The 20,189-nt window shown below is 44.6% G+C and overlaps 1 protein-coding gene and 2 pseudogenes across 1 annotated transcript; 1 reads left to right on the top strand and 2 right to left on the bottom strand.

Moving 5' to 3' along the window:
- Positions 1-9,513: 9,513 nt before the first annotated feature.
- LOC147887596 (uncharacterized) lies at positions 9,514-10,895 on the bottom strand (annotated as a pseudogene).
- Positions 10,892-11,574, bottom strand: LOC147887595 (uncharacterized; annotated as a pseudogene).
- A 55-nt stretch (positions 11,575-11,629) lies between these two features.
- On the top strand, positions 11,630-16,431 carry LOC147887594 (pentatricopeptide repeat-containing protein At4g19191, mitochondrial-like). Its single transcript, XM_087393854.1, has one exon. It carries the CDS (start codon positions 12,494-12,496, stop codon positions 14,876-14,878), a length of 2,385 nt encoding a protein of 794 aa, XP_087249980.1. The 5' UTR covers positions 11,630-12,493; the 3' UTR covers positions 14,879-16,431.
- The last annotated feature ends 3,758 nt before the right edge of the window (positions 16,432-20,189 follow it).

Genomic DNA, 20,189 nt, shown 5'->3' with positions numbered 1-20,189 from the left:
TGGAGCAGAATGTGAAGCTGAGCACAAATGCAGGTGAGCTTCTGGAAGACCCTACTATGTACAGGCGCATAGTAGGAAGTTTGATTTATATGACTATTACCAAGCCAAATTTAAGCTATGTTGTTGGATTGGTAAGTCAGTTTAAGCAGGCTCCAAGGAAACCACATTTGGATGCGGCTAGACGCATACTCAAGTATGTGAAGTCCACATTGTAGTATGGACTATTTTATGAGGCTGGGTTTCAGATACAGTTGCATGGATACACTAATGCTGATTGGGCTGGTAGTATTTTTGATAGACGATCTACCAGTGGATATATGTTCTCTTTTGGGAGTGCTGTAGTCACTTGGAGCAGCAAGAAACAACCTACAGTTGCCTTGTCGAGCACAGAGGCTGAGTACAGGGGTGCAGCAATGGTTGCATGTGAGGTAGCTTGGTTGCATAAGCTACTCTATAATATACATCAGTATAGATGGGCCAGTTGTCATTTATTATGACAACATGAGCAGTATACACTTGGCAAATAACCCAGTCTATCATGTTAGAACAAACATGAGCAGTATACAGTTGGCAAATAACCCAGTCTATCATGTTAGAACAAAGCACATTGAGGTGCCTTATCACTATGTGTGGGAGAAGGTTTTACTAGGTCTTATTGATCTAGTTTATGTCAGCACAGAGGATCGGGTAGCTGACATATTCACGAAGGAATTGGGCACAGAGAAGTTGTGCAAGTTCAGAGACCTGCTTGGTGTGCAGGAATTGGGATTGAGCTCGAGGGGGAGTGTTGAGATATCGAGCTCCACTCGTGAGATGCCAGGGTGACTGTTGTGCATTTATGTCACTGACTTGTTAGCTGCAGATGCGGTTGGTACACCGCCCATGAATAATAGCTAGATGACAGCTATCCTTATCTACTCTAGTTCGTGACTCAGTTAGTATGCCACCTTAGTTAGCTTAGTTTGGTTTGAGACCCACATATAGGGTTCTCCTATTTCTTTGTACTAGAGTTCTTTTGGCTTTCACAACTAAGAAGAGGAAAACTGTTTTCAGCCTCGACCTTTGTGTGTATTCCCCCATTGTGTATGTGAGAAAGCCGCAAGTGAGACTCCTTCCTTCTCTCCCACTATCTTCACACCGGTTCTATCGTATGGTCAGTGGCCTATTTCGGGACCAGTCGATCGTTTTGGGCGGACTAGGTGGGCCACCCAATTGAGCCTAACTGACTACAACTAGTGGCTATATAAGAGCAAGCCCGTGAAGCCCATTTCATCACTGGCTACAGCAACCCTGATTCCTTAGCATTCAGTCTCTGTCTTCTACTGTTTCCAGCATGCCATCGAAGCTTCTTTCACAGGAGCGCACGGTTGGGAGGCAGCGCCATCTATTGTATTAGTTCTACAGTAATCAAATTTTTGATTCTCCATACTATCTTGTTTTCTCTCTTGCGTACGAGATCCTGTTATCTGTTGAGCACAGACGTTGTATTATTTTCTTACACACACATCATTGCTTTCTTCTACACTTGTCACAGAATTGGTCATGTGCTGCACCATAAACAAATGCTCATTTTTGTCATCACCCTGTCTATTAGAGGATGCATAATTGCCTTGATGCAATTTTCCATTCATGATGTCATTCTACTTTTTGTAGCAGTCTTTAGCCATATGACCCATTTTACCATAGTAGTAGCATTCAACATTGCTGTTTGCATTTTGGCCTCTCTGCCATCCACCATGACCTCTTTGGGTCCCCCTGCCTCTAAAGTTACCACGTCCTCCTCCATAGGGCTGGTTTTCTTGAATTTGTTGCATATTTTGATTTCTACCACGGCCTCCAGATCGGCCTGCTCTACCTCTGCCTCTACCTCTTCCAGCATTTGAGTAGAAGACAGTTACTTTTAGAGTTCCTCCTGAAGAAGATGCACCACCATTTCTTTGCTCTTCAAAAATTAGAAGAGCAATCAACTCCCCAAAATCAGGAAAATTCTCATGGACAACAATGGATGTCCGGAACTGTGCATAATCCTTTCCTAGACCATTCAAGGTCACAGACACTAAATCATCATCTTCCACTGGCAACCCAACAGAAGCAAGTGCATCTGCAATCCTCTTCACCTTCATGTGGTAGTCATTGATGCTCATATTTTCTCTCTGCACATTATGCAACTCCTGCTTGAGCTGCATTTTCATGGCTTGCATATTTGTGCTATACATTTTTGTCAAAGTATCCCACGCCTCCTTCGGCATGCTTGCATCCTGAATATGCACAATCATAGAATCTAAAATACTGATAGATAGCTAGTACATAACTTTTCTGTCCCTCTTATGCTAGCCTTTAAATGCATGCAACTCCTATTGATTATGAACATTAGGAATAACTGGTTCTTGTTCAACTCCAGTAATGAACTCCCAATAGACTTTTCCCTTAAGGAAATTCATCATTCTAAACTTCCCATGCTGGGAAGTTGTTCTTCTCAAGATTTTCAGTGACTATCTATGAAAGAGCATCAGACACCATACAGAACACTGCAAAAATATTCTGTCACTACAAAAAACAAAACTTCAACCTCACAAGGGCAAATCTACAAAATTGACGAAAGTGGTATTTGACCACATAGTCACTTCCTAGTGATGATTTTGCATCAATAGGCAATAAGAATGATTCTGTCACTCCCAATATCTCTGCGCATAGGCATATGAAGCAATTTTTGTGGCAAGTTTTCAATGACCTACAGAACAATGTCGCATAGCAAAACAGGGCACTTTTTCGAGTGCCTGCGAAAAATTTGCACCACCAAAATGGGCCTTGAAATGGCCTCGAATCAGAAAAATAATGCCGCATCATATACTGCCCTTTCACAGCATATACCGCCCTCCCATAGCATATACTACCCTCTTGGCACATTGCGAAGGGCGTCCCAATCAGTGCACTCTTGCACTTTCCGGCTGTGCTACCTGTAGAGATTTGCTCCCAAACTCAAAAAAGGAAAGCAACACTGATCCTCTTACCAGAACACCGCGAACTTGGTTTGCTTTCTTGAGCTCCTTACCACAAACCGAGCTCTGATAGCATGTGAAGAGAGTGGAAGAGAGGTAAGGAGTCTCACTTGCAACTTTCTCACATACACAATGGGCGAATACACACAAAGGTGGAGGCTGAAAACAGTTTTCCTCTTCTTAGTTGTGAAAGCCAAAAGAATTCTCTCCTAATACAAAAGGAATAGATGAACCCTCTATGTGGGTCTCAAACCAAACTCAGCTAACGTAGGTGGCATACTAACTAAGCCACTAACTAGAGTACATAAAGATAGCTATCATCAAGCTATTATGCATGGGCGGTGTACCAACCACATCTACAGCTAACAAGTCGGTGACATAAATGCACAACGGTCACCCTAGCATATCACGAGTGGAGCTCGATATCTCAACACGGTGTTCTACTTCAAATGCCAGGGGCCACATTTCTTGAAGGATTGTCCATACAGGGATCATATCCTCATCGCTCCACCCACGACAAGCTGCCCACACTCGTGTGCAGGTTGTGGAACTAAGCATCTATTCCAAGACTGTCCCTCGAGGAGACCTATAACCCCAATCACCCTGCCAAAGAGCACCAGCCTTAACCTGCTGAGCATCAAACAAGGCCAGGTGGCCACAGTGCCCCTACAAGTCATCATGAGGATGCAAGCTAAGGCATTAGGCAAGGCAATGAGGAAGTTGGCAAGGAAGGATAAAGGGTCCCTTTTGCTCAGCCTCGAGATTCCTCCACACCCCCTAGCCCGGTCTAAGAAGGCCATTTGGGTAGGTGATGGCTCGGACCAAGTGATTATCCAAGACGGTTCTGATGAGGAGACAACTACTCTCGCCACCTCCTTTGCTTCCGAACATGCTTCCACCCAGGGTGACCCTAAAGTGCCTCTAAGCCTAGAGGTAAATAAGGAGACCTATCCTTAGAAAAGCAATACGTAAAAGATGCCCAAAACTTGGTACGGGATTGCCAAGAGAAGTTCGAGCATTGACTAAAGGCAAATAGAGGGTCCAATACTATTCATCCATCCCACCTGATGGGCCACCGAGGGGCAAAATCGCTCAAGGTGCTGGAAAGAGTGGAGGAAGAGGAACATCTCAGCTTTGATTAGTCAGAAGCTCCGAATCTGATGCAAAAAATGTTGCAGGAAGGCCCAGTACTGCAAAACCTCCAGAAGGAAGGAGATTTGTATGGCTTCGAAGAGCTGTTGTCTATGGAAGGAGTGGATCCACAAGAACCCTGCAATAGTGTCGAGTTGGCCATCCTGGATGGGGGAGTGGGAGTGATTGTTTGTACCAAAGAATGCTCGGTGAAATGGGAAAAACCCACACTCGAGCAAACCCATCTGGTAGTAAAGTTAGCCGATGGGGGAGCTACTGAGCCCTTGGGGTATTTGGATTCATGTACCCCGTCAGGTTCGTAGTCATGGACTTCACTCGGCAGCCAAGATATGAAGCTATCCTAGGCAGGCCCTTCTTGTGAATGTCCGGACTCATGCCCGACTAGCACAGTGATAACATCTACTTGCAGCACGAGGAGCAAACCATGAGGATTTGCACACCTAACAAGCCCCACCCATTGTTAGGACACCTCTTCGCCCCATTGAATCCAACACCATGACCTGAACCACCTCGATGAAGCTATTCCAACCCTGTGGACAAGGAAGAGGATGAGAAGGAATCTGATGACTTTTGGTATGCACCCCTCCTCGAGCTAGAATTCTTGCAGAAGTGGATGCACATCTTAGCCAATATAGATGTCCCAAATAGGATAGGGTTTCAGATCATCACCCTAGAGCTTGAGGCTCTGACCTCGGTGGTTCCCCTAAGAATGTTTAACATGCTCAAACCCCGAGAGGTAAGCAAGGGAACCATGAGGGTACAATTAGATCTCCACTAGCTATCATACATGGATTGCTCACTAGGAATTCTCCTCCAATTGGGGAACCAGGGTCAGTAAGATAACTTCCCCCATTGGCTCTATAAGCGCAATGGAAGAGTGCCCTTCGGGTCCCAAACCCCCTATATCCAAAAAGCATGGCTAAGGCTAAAAGGACGATGGGTCTGACAGAAATAAAGGAGGAAACTAAAGAAAAAGAGGACCTACGGCAGGTACCAACCCATTACATAGCCTACACGTTTGAGGATCGTAAGATCTTATACCAACAGGCCAAAAAGTCTCAGGAAGACGGATGCTCCCAAGGGTATGATGGGCCAGCCTCGGTCAAGGAGGTAAACCTAGCCCCGAAAGGGCAGGACGCCCAACCCATATTCATCACCGATGATCTCACCCCCAAAGGGGAGAAGGCCTTAATAGCTCTCCTACAAGAGTACAAGGATTGCATGGCCTGGAAGTACCCCGACATGAAAGGGGTGTCTCCCCAAGTAGTGAGCACACAATCCCCATGCTAAACGATGCCAAGCCAGTACGTCAATGCCCCTACCCTATGAATCCCAAATACGCACTCAGTGTGAGGGAAGAAATTCAGAAACTCATAGATGCGGGATTCATCTATGAGATTGAGCATACAGACTGGGTATCACCCATTGTAATAGTCTTAAAGAAAAATGGAAAAATTAGAGTATGCATGGATTTGAAAAAGGTTAATGCCGCCATGAGACATGGCCACTACCCTTTGCCATTCATGGAACATGTTCTGGAAAGGGTAGCCGAAAAGGAAGCTGATAGCTTTCTAGATGGATTTTTGGGTTACAACCAAGTGTCAATCGCACCACAAGATCAACATAAAACCACCTTCACAACTGAGTGGGGTGTGTATGCAGCCAAGGTGATGATATTCGGATAAATAAATGCCCCTGCCACCTTCCAACAAATGATGATCATGGTATTCAAAGAGTATTTGAGAGACTTTGTGGAAGTCTTCTTGGATAACATCTACGTGAACTCGACGTGGGATGAACACCTGAAGTACCTCAGGCTCATCCTCAAGAAGTGCCGCATATCCCTCAATCCTCTTAAGTGCCAGTTTTGGGTCAAACATGGTGTCATTCTTGGCCACAGTGTGTCCTAGAATGGAATCTTTATGAACCACAATAAAATCAAACTCGTCTTGGGGTTACCACCCCCCACCAACGCCAAGGGATTCCAATGATTTACTGGCCACACAGGTTATTATAGGAGATTCATATGGTTCTATGCGAACATAGCCTGCCCATGATACAAACTACTAATATCCTTTGAGTGGATCGAGGAATGCCAGAAATCCTTCAAAACCCTCAAAATAGCTCTAGCCACCGCACCAGTGTTGAGGTCACCCGACTGGAATTTAATATTACACATCCATATCGATGCCTCCAACTTTGCCATTGGGTGTGTGTTAGCCCAACCAGGGGAGCATAATATGGATTACCTGGTATACTTTGCCAAGGTTAACTACACCACAACCGAGAGGGAAGGTCTGGCCATGGTCTATGCGGTCAAGAAGTTTAGGCACTACTTGTTAGCTAGCAAGTTTGTCTTTTTCGTGGACCACCAAGCATTGCTATACTTGGTCAACAAGCCCTGCATGACCGGATGCATCACCAGGTGGATGTTAATCCTTTTAGAGTTTGACTTCACAGTCAATGTACGTAAAGAAAAAACCCATGTCCTAGCTGACCACCTATCGAGAATCCCAAATGGTGAAGCCCCAACGAGAGTAGAAGATGATCTCCCAGACGCTTCTCTCTTCTTCCTCGACATCATCCTTGGATGGGCCACTGAAATTCACCACTACACTCATAGAATGCCAAGTCTAATGGAGCCCCTAGACATTCCTCTTCGAAAGTGGGAATCTATTTCAATGGACTTCATCACTAAATTGCCTACTACTAGAGGGGGGTATGATACTATTCTTGTTGTTCTTGATCGTTTGACTAGCCCATTTCTTTCCAATGAAAAAGACTAATGGTGCTCTTGAGGTATGAGAGAAATTTTTCGCTTGCATGGTATGCCTAAGAATATTGTTTCTAACAGGGATTCAAAGTTCACATATAATTTTTGGCACACTACATTTAAAGCCATAGGAACTGAACCTTAAAATGAGAATAGCATTTCATCCGCAAATAGATGGGAAAATTGAAATAGTAAATCATTTTCTGGAAGACATTCTTAGAATGTATGTTGATGAGAAGAAAACTAATTGATTGAATTATTATCTTTGGCTGAGTGTGCTTATAATAGTTCGTGGCATAGCTCAATTCAAATGACTCCCTTTGAAGCTATATATGGCCAAAATTGTCATTGATCAGTTAATTTCTCTGATTCTAAGAACAAAGTTGAGAGTTCAAAGCAAATGCTTGAGAGGATGGATGAGGAAGTCAAACACATCTAACATTGTATTAAAAGAGCACAGGACAGACCAAAATGTTATTATGACAAGAACCATAGTTTTCGAGAATTCAAGCTTGGCAAACGAATTACCCCTAGGCTAGGCCTTTAAGAAGGATAGAGCCCGCAAACTCATTAAGGATGCCATGCCATATCAACTGATAGCAGGCCAACTATACCACAAGGGCAAGGATGGTATCCTCTGACCCATAAGCCTAGTAGCTAAGGGAACCGGGGATACATCATCCTGGCCATTGATTACTTCACCAAGTGGGTAGGAGGGAGAGCCACAATGAAGGCCGATGCGAGATCGACCACCAAATTTTTATATGAACAAGTCATCACGTAGTTCGGGTGCCCATTGGAGTTAGTCAGCGACTGAGGAACTCATTTCCTCAATGAAACGATAGCAATCTTGACTAGTGAGTTTATGATCATACATAGGAAGTCAACTCCATACTACCCTAGGGCCAATGGCTTGGCTGAGAGCTCCAATAAAATGTGCTGTAAGATCATCACCTGTACAGTAGAAGCCAATCGTATTGACTGGGAACATAAGCTCATAGCAACATTATGGGCCTACAAAACCTCCTACAAAGTGGCCATGCACTGTACCCCCTTTAGTCTAGCCTTTAGGGTGGAGGTAATTATGCTAATGGAGTATGTAGTGCCTAGCCTTCATCTTACAGTTAAGGAAAGACTTAAAGATAATGCGTTAGCAGAATGGCTAGTTGACCGCGAAAGGATAGAAGAGACCAGGTTGCATGTAGCCTACTCTCTTTGGGTAGAAAAGGCCTGGCGTAAAAAGTCATTCGATCGCAACCTCAAGAATAAGGACCTAGCAGAGGGAGATTTGGCACTCCTATACAACATCCGTAATACCAAACACAAGCTAAAGTATTGAGTTATGGGTCCCTACCACGTGGTTGAGATCACTCCCCAAGGGTCGTGCTAAATAGCCACCCTTGATGGGAATGGCTACCTTAATGGGAGAAAATTAAAAAGATACTACTGGCCGCTCACTCTCTCCACCCTTCAAGCTGTGCATAGAGAAAAAGAACTCAAGGCCAAGGTGGCCAAGATGAAATGCCAAGCCATCAAGGAAGCCAGAGCCCATAACGCTAAGCTCAAACAGCATAAGCAAATGACACTACTTAAGGCAACGATTGAATAGATGCAACTAACAGATGAGCTAACAGTGGAACCAGCTAGGCTGCTTGTTCAAATGCAGGTTCCGTGCATGCGCATCAAAGCATTCATAGATCCAGGACTGAGCCACAACTTCATCTCCCACGAGGTATGGGAAAAGCTAAAGGTACCCCTAACCCTCACCGTTGCTTCAATAAGAGCTATGAACAGCCAACTCCTACAAACCTTGGGTTTTGTGAATTTAAATCTAACGGTTATTCTCGCTAGGCAGTGGATATATGATTTTATGTTCTCCCCATAGAAGCAACTGACGAAAAGGTTATATTGGGAAGAACTTGGTGCTATGCCGTGAATTGTCAAATCGACTGGCACGCCCGGACTACTTCACTCACAAATGGTGGCAGAACGGCGATAGTCGTGCTATGTGGACCAAGTCCTTCTCCTTCAGTTTCACCATTGTCGGTCCACAACAATGAAGCTACACAAGAGGGTGGACTGGAAGCCCCAGCCACCTCCAACACCCCAACAAAAGTCCCACCTCGAAGGGAGAAGAAAGCCGGTCGTAGTGGTAAAACCGGTGCCATTGCCTGCTCCACTGCCACTACCATCCACTCAGGAAATTCATGAATAGCAAGTACAAGAGGCTATCCTCTATGCCCAATGTCACTTCAATCGGACCCGATGCCCAGAGGAAGTCCAAGCAGCATAGAAGACCCTAGTCGCTCTAGAAACATCTCTTTCTAAACCATCCATTACAAGAAGGAGACCACACCGCCATCTCACACTTTGAGCCTCAAGATCCACTCCACCTCATCCACCACCACATCCCCCCAATGGCTCTGTCAGCACCAAACACTTGGGCGGCCAAGGCAAGAAGGTTGCTGGGGCCTCGAAGACGAGGGTACAAGCTGCGAAGGTTCCGAAGGTAGCAACACAAGAACCTGTGTCGTCTCGAGATGCAGCACCACAAGAACCTACCGATGAACCGAACGCAGTAGGCCAGCTCTAGAGTACCGCGTACGCACTAGCACCACTGATAGTATGACTCAACACAAATATTGCATATAATGACTGCGCATAATCGGCCCAAGCTTCTGGTGCTACAATTGGTGTACCAGGCTGTCTCTCCTGCAACATCCTCCATGCCTTCTTGCTGTTCTGTCCCAAGAATAATTGGTAGCTCTCTGCCTCCAATCTAGCTAAGTAGGCCTGTTTCTTCTTCCGTATTAGGCGTGAGAAGATGGCCTTGGCTTGCTTGTGTGTCCGAGTGTTTGTAGCAACCTCCTGCTGTAATTGTCTGCGCATCATACGGCACTCATCGTCATACCAACTATTTTGTGGGGTAGTGCTGCAAGGAGGGGTGGATGATATTGTTGTGTGTGGGAATGCATACTGTGCTGACACATGTAATACCTTTGTCAAACCACGAGTGATCTCCTTCAGGGGACCATGAGGGTCTAGCACCATAATTTTGTCCCACACTGCATCTACATACACTGTAGTAGTCTCCTCCATGAATTGGTATCTAGGTTGTCTCTGAAACGAAGGCCTGACTGCCCCCCTCCAGCATCCTCCTGACACAATAAACCTCAATATAGCATGGTCCGCAGCTACTCCAATGGGTCTGCTAGATACACTAAAATCATGGATCTGTGGAATTAGAGATGGCAACCCCATCAAATAATCAATTGTACTAGCACCTCCTTTTGGGTTCCAGCATGTAAGAGCATCTGAACCCGGCCAATAAGACAGACCATTGAAGATAATCAATCCATGGGCACTCCCTAATGCTAAGAAATGTGTACCATATTTTGTCACATCTCCCAAGTCCTGTGCCGACCTATGCAAACCAACCTCCTCTGTGTTGATCTCTCTATAGATGGCATCACTCGAGTCATATATTGATGTCTACCTCAAGTGTGTACGGGCATTAAAGTCCCCCACTAGCAATATCTCCCCCATGCTCACATATCTCATAATGTCCTCATATAATGGCAAGTACGACGACTTGCCCTCAGGTGCATACCTCGAGTCGGCAGGTGGAAAGTAGCATGCAGCTACATATAAATCCCTGGGGTCCCCTCTATCCACTCGGATCCACATGTATCTGGCTTCTGCATCTCTATGAACGACATGTACTGTATAATACTGCTACTCCCCCAGAGCCTCTAGTCCCTCCTGCCATCCGTGGCTGTGGTGGGCATACTGATTCCCATCTAAAACCTCTGACATCTGGAAGTTTCCTCCCCTTGCACTGGTGTGTCTCTATGTAAATAGCGATATCCGCATGCCTAAAGGAATCCTCAAAATAGCCTGCATCTAGCCTCAGAGAACCATTACAGTTCCATATACTGAACCTTAAAGTCTCCGAGGCCGCATACCGTCATGTGGATCTTCTCTCTGTGATGATAACTCTCCCATCTCTGTACACGGCCCACTTGCCCTATTCCTGGGCTTCAAGCACCTTTGGCATGCATTCCTTCCTATGTGCCACTTGTGCAGGAGTGAGGTCCTCGTCTAAGTAGATCTTCTGACCTTTGAGGGCTATCCTTTTGGACAAAAATGCCTTTTTTCCCCCCATGTCCTCAAATCGTAAAATCAAGGCCTTGGGCCGGGGGCGTCATCTTTTCCTACTTGCCATGCAGCAGCAATAGGTACACTTTCCGCCCCTATCTTCAATGCTAGTGCCTTCGCATCTTTAGTGGCATCCTCTTTTTGTTCCCATCCCACAATTCTAACATGCAAGATCCGAGCCTTTCTCCTTGCCTCTTCCTCTAATGTGGCATTCATGACCTCTATTTTATTAGGTGTTACTCCTCTGTTTTTCTTGACCACTTCAATCCATGGTGCGTTTTCTTTTATCTCATTGCCCACTTCTTGTGCTTGTTTTTTTGCATCTTTAGCCACCTCGGCCCAAGTATGCACCTCTTTTTCAACATTTGCTTTCACTTTAACAACACTTGCCTCCACGGCTGCAATTGCCTCCCTGCTTTTCTGAGACTCTTTGTCCATGGCCACAGATACATCATTTTTATAAGCCTCAAGTTGCGATTTCAATTCTGCCATTTCCTATCTTTTACCGATTCCATGGCCCTTGTCTCAGCATTTACATAATCTTTCATTGCATATCCTTTTGTGGCAATACTTGGTGTACTTCCACTTCAGCCTGCAATCTCGATTGCATTTCACATAGTAACTGTGCTTGCATGTTGGGCTGCTTTTCCATTTCCTTCGTGGCTTTGCATTCTTCGGTTTCCATCTGCCTCTTTATTTGCTACTTTTGCTTGTATCTGGACTTCTTGCATAATTTCCTCCCGCATGGTGCGCATCTCTGCTCTTACTAATTTGTACATCTCGTGATTTACTACTTCATCAATCATCTTTGGGGTTTTTCCCGATCTCTTTGAGCTTGGAGAGAGCGTCCATTCTCTGCCTTTCCGGATACGAAACTTGGGGATTTTTGGTGTCTTTCCCGGTGTGTGAAATTCAGCCTCATTTGCGATCTCTGGTGTGGCATCCCCTTCATTAAGAGCAGCCATGTATGTTTCCACAGCCAGAGACAAAGAGAGAGCATAAACTCCAGAAGACTATGTACACCAGAATAAAAGTCCCGACGATCTCCGCTCCCAAAGTGATCGTAGGATTGATGGGGACGTGACCCTATCCGTGTCAGTCTTCTCAGATAAGCTCCTTGCACGCTGCAAGTACCATCTGACAGAGGCGGGCGGAGAGGAGCCTTCGAGGGAGACACTAGTCCAGGAAATGAAGTTTGCCGTGTCCGTAGAGAGAGAGAGAGAACATGGGGAAGAGGAAGCAGAGAGAGAGAGAGAGTTGTGTGAATGGCTCTGTTGAGGGAAAGGGAGGCAGGACTTGCAGGAGGATTTGTATCTAATGATGTTATGGCACATTAACTTTCCTTTTGCTTCTTCTCAGCACACATTCAGTAGAGTGCTGCTGTGAATTCCGATCCAGTGAGAGTATTTTCATGCGGTTGTGCTCCGGCGCCAGGCACGTCAGAATCCCTTCGGCTAAACAGTTAGGGGAGCAGGCTCTTCGATCGTTAGCCGGCTGTTTTTTGAGGTGTGCAGCCAACGACCAGTGCATCTCTGTATGCTCTGCACACGTTCCACCGCAATGGGATACGCTTCGAACCCATTGCTGTGGACGAGAAGGTGTCTATGTTGAAATAAGCAAACTCCCAGTAAAGCAGGAAAACTCCTTACCTCGGAGTACGTTTGTAGATAGACACTTACGTGTTGAAGACATCGCAAACGCGAGTCACGAGGGAGTAGCCGTCTTATTGGATTATCCTTCCAAAGTTGCTGCCTTTTCCTCTCTCCTGAAAAGCTACGGCAAAGCCAAGGCCCTATCTTTTGGTAGACATGTGCACGCCCACATCACCAAGCATAATTATGATCGCAACAGATTTTTAAAGAACTGTCTTATTGAAATGTATGGAATCTGTGGTAGTATAAACGATGCTCGAGCCGTGTTTGACTACGCACCTAAACCCAATCTGTACTCATGGAATATTTTGATCAAAGTATATGGCCAGAATGGGAGGTTGGACGATGCTAGCATTACTTTTAGCAGAATGCCTTATCGGGATGTTGTCTCTTGGACTGCCATCATTGCAGCCTTTTCTCAGAATGGGCTCGGCAAGGAAGCTCGGGATCTGTTTTTTCAGATGCAGGTTGAAGGAGTCACACCAAACAATGTTACCCTTGTCTGTACTCTTGATGCATGCACAACCTTAGAGGCTCTTAGCGAGGGCCAAGAGACTCATTCTGCCATAGTTGAGCTTGGTTATGACCAAGATGTTGTCATGGGGACAGCACTTGTCAATATGTATGGCAAATGTGGGCGGCTGTACGATGCCAAAAAAGTATTTGGCAGAATGCCTCATCGTGATGTCGTCTCCTGGAATGCTATGATTGCAGCTCTTGCTCACAACTGTCATGGCGAAGAGGCATTGGATTTCTTTTGGCAAATGCAGCTCGATGGTCTTGAGCCTGACCGGATCTCATTTGTGTGTGTTCTTGATGCATGTTGCAGTCTTGCCTCCCTCAAACAGGGAAAAGATATCCATGCTGCTGTTATTGAGTTTCAATATGAGCAAGATGTTGCAGTGGGGAATACCCTCATCAGCATGTATGGAAAATGTGGGAGTGTGCTGGATGCAAAAATGCTGTTTGCCAAAATGTCTCACCGGACTGTTGTCTCTTGGAATGCAATGATTACAGCATTTGCTGAGAATGGATGTGGTGAAGAGGCTCTGGATATTTATCACCAAATGCAAATTGAAGGCATCATGCCAGATAAGGTTGCATTTCTCAGTGCTCTTGATGCATGCATCAGCCTAGCAGCCTTAGAAGAGGGGCAGGAGGTGCATGCTGCTCTTGTTAGCACGGCTTATGGGCAAGATCTTGTAATTGGGAATGCCCTTATCAATCTTTATGGCAAGTGTCAGAGTCTAAACGAGGCAAGGAATCTGTTTGATAGCATGCCCAATAGGAATTCGGTGTCTTGGAATGTGATGATTGAAGCATATACCTACTGTGGTTATGGCATGAATGCATTGGACCTCTATCAGCAGATGCAAATTGAAGGCATGAAGCCGGACATGGTCACCTTCATTTGTGCTCTTGATGCATGTGCCAGCCTGGCAGCTCATGAAAAAGGGCATGCAATACATTCTGACATCGTTCACATGGGTTATGAGAGAGATGTTGTGTTGGGAAATGCTCTTGTGAATATGTATGGCAAGTGCGGGAACCTGCTGGATGCTAGGACTCTATTTGGCACGATGCCGAATCGAGATTCTCTTTCTTGGACAGCCATGATAGCAGCATTGGCTCAGAATGGGAATGGCAAAGAGGCCCTGGATTTCTTTTGTAAGATGCAGCTTGTAGGTGTGATGCCAGATGAAGTCACCTTTACATGTGCTCTCTCTGCATGCAATCATACTGGTCAGGTTGAGGATGGCAAGCATTTGTTTGCTTCTATGAATACCCACCATTGCATCACATACTCTGAAGATCATTATCTGTGCATGGTTGATCTTCTTGGTCGTTCAGGACACTTGGACGAGGCAGAGAACTTAATCAAGAATATACCATCTGAAAAAGTTTCTGCAGCTTGGCTATGCTTGCTTGGTGCCTGCAGCATTCACAGGGATGTGGAACGGGGAGTGCGTGCTGCAGGCCATTGTTTTGAATGGGATCCAAATAATCCTACACCATATGTGATGCTGTCAAATATCCATGCTGCAGCTGGCAATTGGGATAATGTAGCAACGTTAAGAGAAGCCTTAAAGAATATTGGTGTGAGGAAGCAGCTAATGCAGGCTAGCAGCTGGCAGTGCGGATAATGTGGCCATTATGAGAGGAACTTTAATGTGAGGAAGCAGATCATACATGTTTAAGCTGCTATAAATGAGCTGTTGTTGGAGTTTTGAAAGGTTGGGCAGCTGGCTGGAACAGGCAGGATATTGCAGGCAACAGAACTTCACGTGCCCTATGATGGAAAGAGTCCTTCAGATCTGGCTCACTCAAGGCAAACTCCCTTTCTTCCTCCTTTTTCAGAGACAAATAACAGCTTGCACAGGATTGCAGGAACATCGATATCAACAAGCTTGCAAGAGTCCAAACATCTGTTTACCTAGGTGAGGTGATCCGCTGGAAAGACTTTTTTAGTTGAAGATGCCATAGTCGCATGTCGGAATGCGATATTTGGCTCAATTTGGCCTCTCTTCTCAGGTTTATTGTGAGCCTAAGGTCCTGTCATTGGAAGAAGTGTTCCAGTTACCAGTCAAATGCATGTTTAGAAGGGACTGTTTTGTCCAAATGTATGGAAACTGTCAAAAGGTATTTACAGTGTGCAGGCAGTCAATATCTTAATGAAGCACATGCCAAGGCCCAGATAGCAGTCTAGACAATGCAATCAACACTGAAAGGATTGCAGCTCATGGACAGTCATGATAGTGCACTATTCTGAGAATGGGCATGTTAAAGGATCTCTGGGTCTGTCTTTAGGTGCAGAAAAGGATGCCCATATTTATCTGCACCCTTGATGCCTGCATGAGAGCTTGATGGCCCTTAATGTGGGCCAATTTATTCGAGCTGCCAGGAGTGATGAAGTCATGGGAACTATACTTGCCAACATTAAGAGCATGTGGGTTCGCATGATCCGAGAGAGTGTTCGACAGTATGCTTTCATTTGTCCTTCGCATTTCTATGATTACAGCGCTGTCTTGAGGGGCAGGCACTGAATTGCTTTGATACAGTATGGGCTCAATGGTATGAAGCTTGTGCAGGCTTGTATTGCTGTAACTGCTAAAGAGAAAACTTTGTCAGCATTTCATGTGTGTGTGCTTGAGTGCGCACATGCCTTTTCATCGTGTGCCGCATTTAGGAAAGGGAGATATAGATCGGAGAGCTCCATTGTTGAGAGTTGGAGATAGTCGCCTAGCAAGCCATCATTACATGTTCAATCTGATCATGGTGAGGACTGAGCGCTATTCGTGATCATGGAAGAAGATTCATGACTTCTGTGGTGCTCCGTCATTCTGTTCGGTCATGAGATGAATCCGTTCATAGCCAGGACCGAGTGTAATTGGTTATCGTGGAAGAAGGTTAAGCACAGAAAAGAGGCAGGCAGATGTTCCTTGAATGTATAGGGGGGGTGAGATTACACCATGTCGATAGAGCTGAGTAATGAAAGCAAGAAAGTGATGAGGGGAAAATTTGGTAAATTGTCAGCGTGGTTTGTTTGAATTGATTGCGCTGCCTTTTTCCTCCGCCACTTGTTATAGCCTTTGAACAGAATCGAGATGTTTGAAAAGGTCATCATAATGCGGTCTTTTTGTTTTTTGTTCTGCCCCGCCCCCTGGGGGTAGCCTTAGCAACAATGCAATTTGGGCAAAGCAGAAATTAGGCATTTTTAGAACTTTTGGAAGTGCAATTTTTCTATCGGACAATATGTTGATATGTGGCTTCTCTTCTTCATTGGACTTGAATGCAGACTTTAGAGTGGTTGACTCTCTCTCTCTCTCTCTCTCTCTCTCTCTCTCTCTCCCCCCCCTTTCTTTATCTCCTCAAGTCTTCCTACACCATCTCCACCTTTTCTCCCTCCCCCCCCCCTTCTCTCTCTCTCTCTCTCTCTTTCTCTCCCCTTTATCTCTTGCACCGTTTCTAGTGGATTCCTTTTTGTTTGCTTTTTTCAACCTTGGGCAGGCCTTATGAAATATTAAATATCATTCACCTTGTTTCCACATGTTTATCTAATAAGGAGACCTGGAAAAGCCTCCTTTGATCCCCTCTAGTTCTCCCAAGTTATTCCAGTATGGTTCGAAGTACTAGAATCTTGGCTTTGATGGGTTGCATGGATTCAGTGCCATACAAGGAAATATGGAATATAACCTGTGCATTTTTTATATCAGATTGTATTTTGGGTCCCAATCTAGGCACCTAGTGTTAACTTTCTTTTTAAAATGGAACGTATGAGCTTATCGTACTCTCGACCTAGCCATTGGCCTTCAAATTGTATGGCATAAGCAGTTGATTAGCACAATTGAGAGTTGCTCGACTATATTCTCTCAATCAACTCATTCATAAAATGTGTTCCTCAATTGGTGGCTTTCTTTAGATGCACCAAATCGAGACACTATACTATCAATGAAGCACTTGGACATTGTGGTTGCATTCTTAGTAGTGGCCATTGCTTTTGACCATTCTATAAAATAGTCAATTGTTATCTACTAGAATGTACCTCTTCTTTAATGAAGAGGCAAGGTTGATGGGCCCACGAAATCTATTTGCCATTTCTCAAAAGGGACTAGGGTTAATATAGGGGAGAGCGGTCGATTTCATTTACTCATTGTTTTAGCTCTTTGACACACACATCTTGACATTTTTTTTAAAGGTGGGCCACCAATACCTAGCTAGTAGGAAATTTTGGGCTGTTATCTACCCAAAGTGTTCTCCACAAGGCGAATCCTAGAGTTCTTCTAAGATCACAGGGATTTCGTTTGCTGTTACATAATGTGTATATACTATCTCTGGGCCCCTTTGATATAGTGTACCACCTATGATATTGAAATGCTACTCTTGTATCTTTAACTTGCACTTTTGGCATATCCCTAGGGGATCTCTCTAGTTCAGAGATACTAGGTTATGGTCATATACACACGAGGACTGTGTCGATCCTACATTGATCTTCATTTGGTTAGTCCTTCATTGTTTGTTTGAGCTAACCTTCTAGAGACTCATATCCATCGATTAAAGGTCATCGCTAGTCACCCAACGCTCTTAATATTATAACCTTGGTGGCTTGGTTCAAAGCTCATAATTAAATTCCTCTAGGATGACTATCCATTTCATCAATCTATGTGAAGGTTTTAGCTCATAATTAAATTCCTCTAGGATGACTATCCATTTCATCAATCTATGTGGAGGTTTAAGCTTCTTCATCATTAGTTTCATGGACTTACTTTCAACAAAGTTTTTTTTTTTCAATATATAATGTCTCAGCTTTTGCGTTGATTATGTAATAGCCAAACATAGACTCTTTGCTCAAGTGTATCATGACTCCGCAAGTGGTAATTTACGACTATAGGAAACCATAGGGTGATATGTCTTTGGCTCATGAAGCTAGGCTAGCCAGCACACACTGGTGGTCTATTGAGTCTCGATTATAATGTAGTCAGACTAGCTTTTTGCAACAACTCAAGCTCTTCAAAGGTTCTCTCTTAGTCCTTCCCCCAATTGTATACTTCATATTTTTTCAACAGTTTAGTGAGTGGTAAGGTCTGAGTAACATAGTCTTTGATAAAACGCATGTAATACCCCATCCCTCCCTAAAACCTCTGAAGTTGAGGGCCATTCAATGGGATAGGAAGCTCTCTGATCCTTTTCACTTTTTCTAGTTTTCCTAGAATCCCTCAGAAGCTGTAATGTGTCTGATAAACACTCGCAGGGGACTCTGAATATGCATTTCTTGGGGTTGAGTGCAATCCAATGGTTTTGATAGTTAGCCAACATTTCGTTAGTCCTTTGATGTGCCTTCAGGGTGTTGTTTCCAAGGTTATGTCATCCATGAAGATTTTTAGATCATCTAAAAATAGATTTCTAAATGAATCATTCATGAATTGCTGATAACTTTTTGGTGCATTTTACAAACCGAAAGGCATTTACATGACTACCAAACCTCCAAACATTGATGCAAAAGTGGTTTTTAGCTTATCATTAGGAGCCATCAATCTCTGGCTATATCTCGTTGAACACACTAACATTAATAAAAAATTGGTTCCAGCTTATCATTAGGGCCACTACTATCTAGTTATAGCTCGCAAAATAATCCATGAAGTTGTATGCTTCCTTACCTACTATTTGATCAAATATCTGATCAACAAAAGGAAGTGATGCAAATCAAGAATTGTCACCTTGTTTAGTTCCCTATAGTCAACAAAAACTTATGCTGTTGTCGATGTCTTTTTGGGAACGACAACTACAGATGAGCACCACTCAAACACCTATATTGGAAAAATCAGACCAACTTAGAGAAACTTCATAATCTTGGCATATCATATCGGCTAAAGCTTATGTTCCAGTCTTCTTAGTGGAATACTATGAAATCCATTTCAAATGGATAGACTCCATGACTCTCTTTACATGTCCATGCAAACACATCCATGAAGTCTTTGGATAGCTACATCAACTATCTCTTCAGATCGATATTGAGATGAGATCCTACTTGGATGTTCATAATCTGTTCAGACATTCCAAGGTTGATGGATCTCACATTTTCCTCTCTTACAATCGGCTCCTTGTCATCCATACTATTAAAAATAATTAATTTCCATTTCCTTTTGGAAGATTTGATACACATCCCCCAGCCCAAATTCACTCATTCTTGAGCCTTTGAGTCATCGTATGTGGTCAATGTATAGTCCCTTGTGGACATTTATGATTGTTTTGAGAGTGGAGCTTTGGGGTAGGCATCCATTATGATTCTATTTTTATTTTTTTGCGCAAAAAGTAGTGCTAGTTATATTGCTTGAAAACGAGAGTACAAGAGGGCCTAAAGGCCAGCGGGCTGTAATCACAAAACGGATACAGCCCGTGGTAACAAAATAATAATTACAAGCCTCTCAGGGCATAATCATTAGAGTGTGGACAAACAGCCACGGTGGGGGGGAGTAATGCCACTGAAGACTCTGAGCAGAGTGCTGGAAGAATAGCTCTTGATGGTCCCAGTCGCGAAGGAAGCGTCGTCTCTTCTCCTTCCCTACGCGGGACTCCCCCTGAATCTGATCCCACTGACCCTTGAGTGTGTGAATGATCGTGCTCCAAATGTCCGCTAGGGTCTGGGTAGCAGAAGAAGCCTGATCTCCTAAGGTCTGCGCGCATCTGGAAGTCCAGATATGCCAGCCTACAATACTCCCTATGATCTCCCAAACTGGGTGCCGAGTCATCGCTCCTGCATCTGTCTCTGTCAGATGCCAAGGGAAGCTGTCCATGTATGCCCAGATGGCCTGCGTGATGAAGAAAACTGGATCCTGCCTAGAGAACTCATAAGCCAAGTGATGTCCCATCTCGGTGCTGCACCAACAAACGGCTCCCCAAGTGACCGGTCCTAGCTCGGGTGCAGCCCTCGCAAGTGACCGGTCCTAGCTCGGGTCC

Source organism: Dipteris shenzhenensis, chromosome 22, assembly GCF_047967505.1.
Source record: "Dipteris shenzhenensis isolate YYH24624 ecotype China chromosome 22, Dip_SZ_1.0, whole genome shotgun sequence".
Taxonomy (NCBI): Eukaryota; Viridiplantae; Streptophyta; class Polypodiopsida; order Gleicheniales; family Dipteridaceae; genus Dipteris; species Dipteris shenzhenensis.
This window is presented reverse-complemented; position numbering and strand designations above follow the sequence as displayed.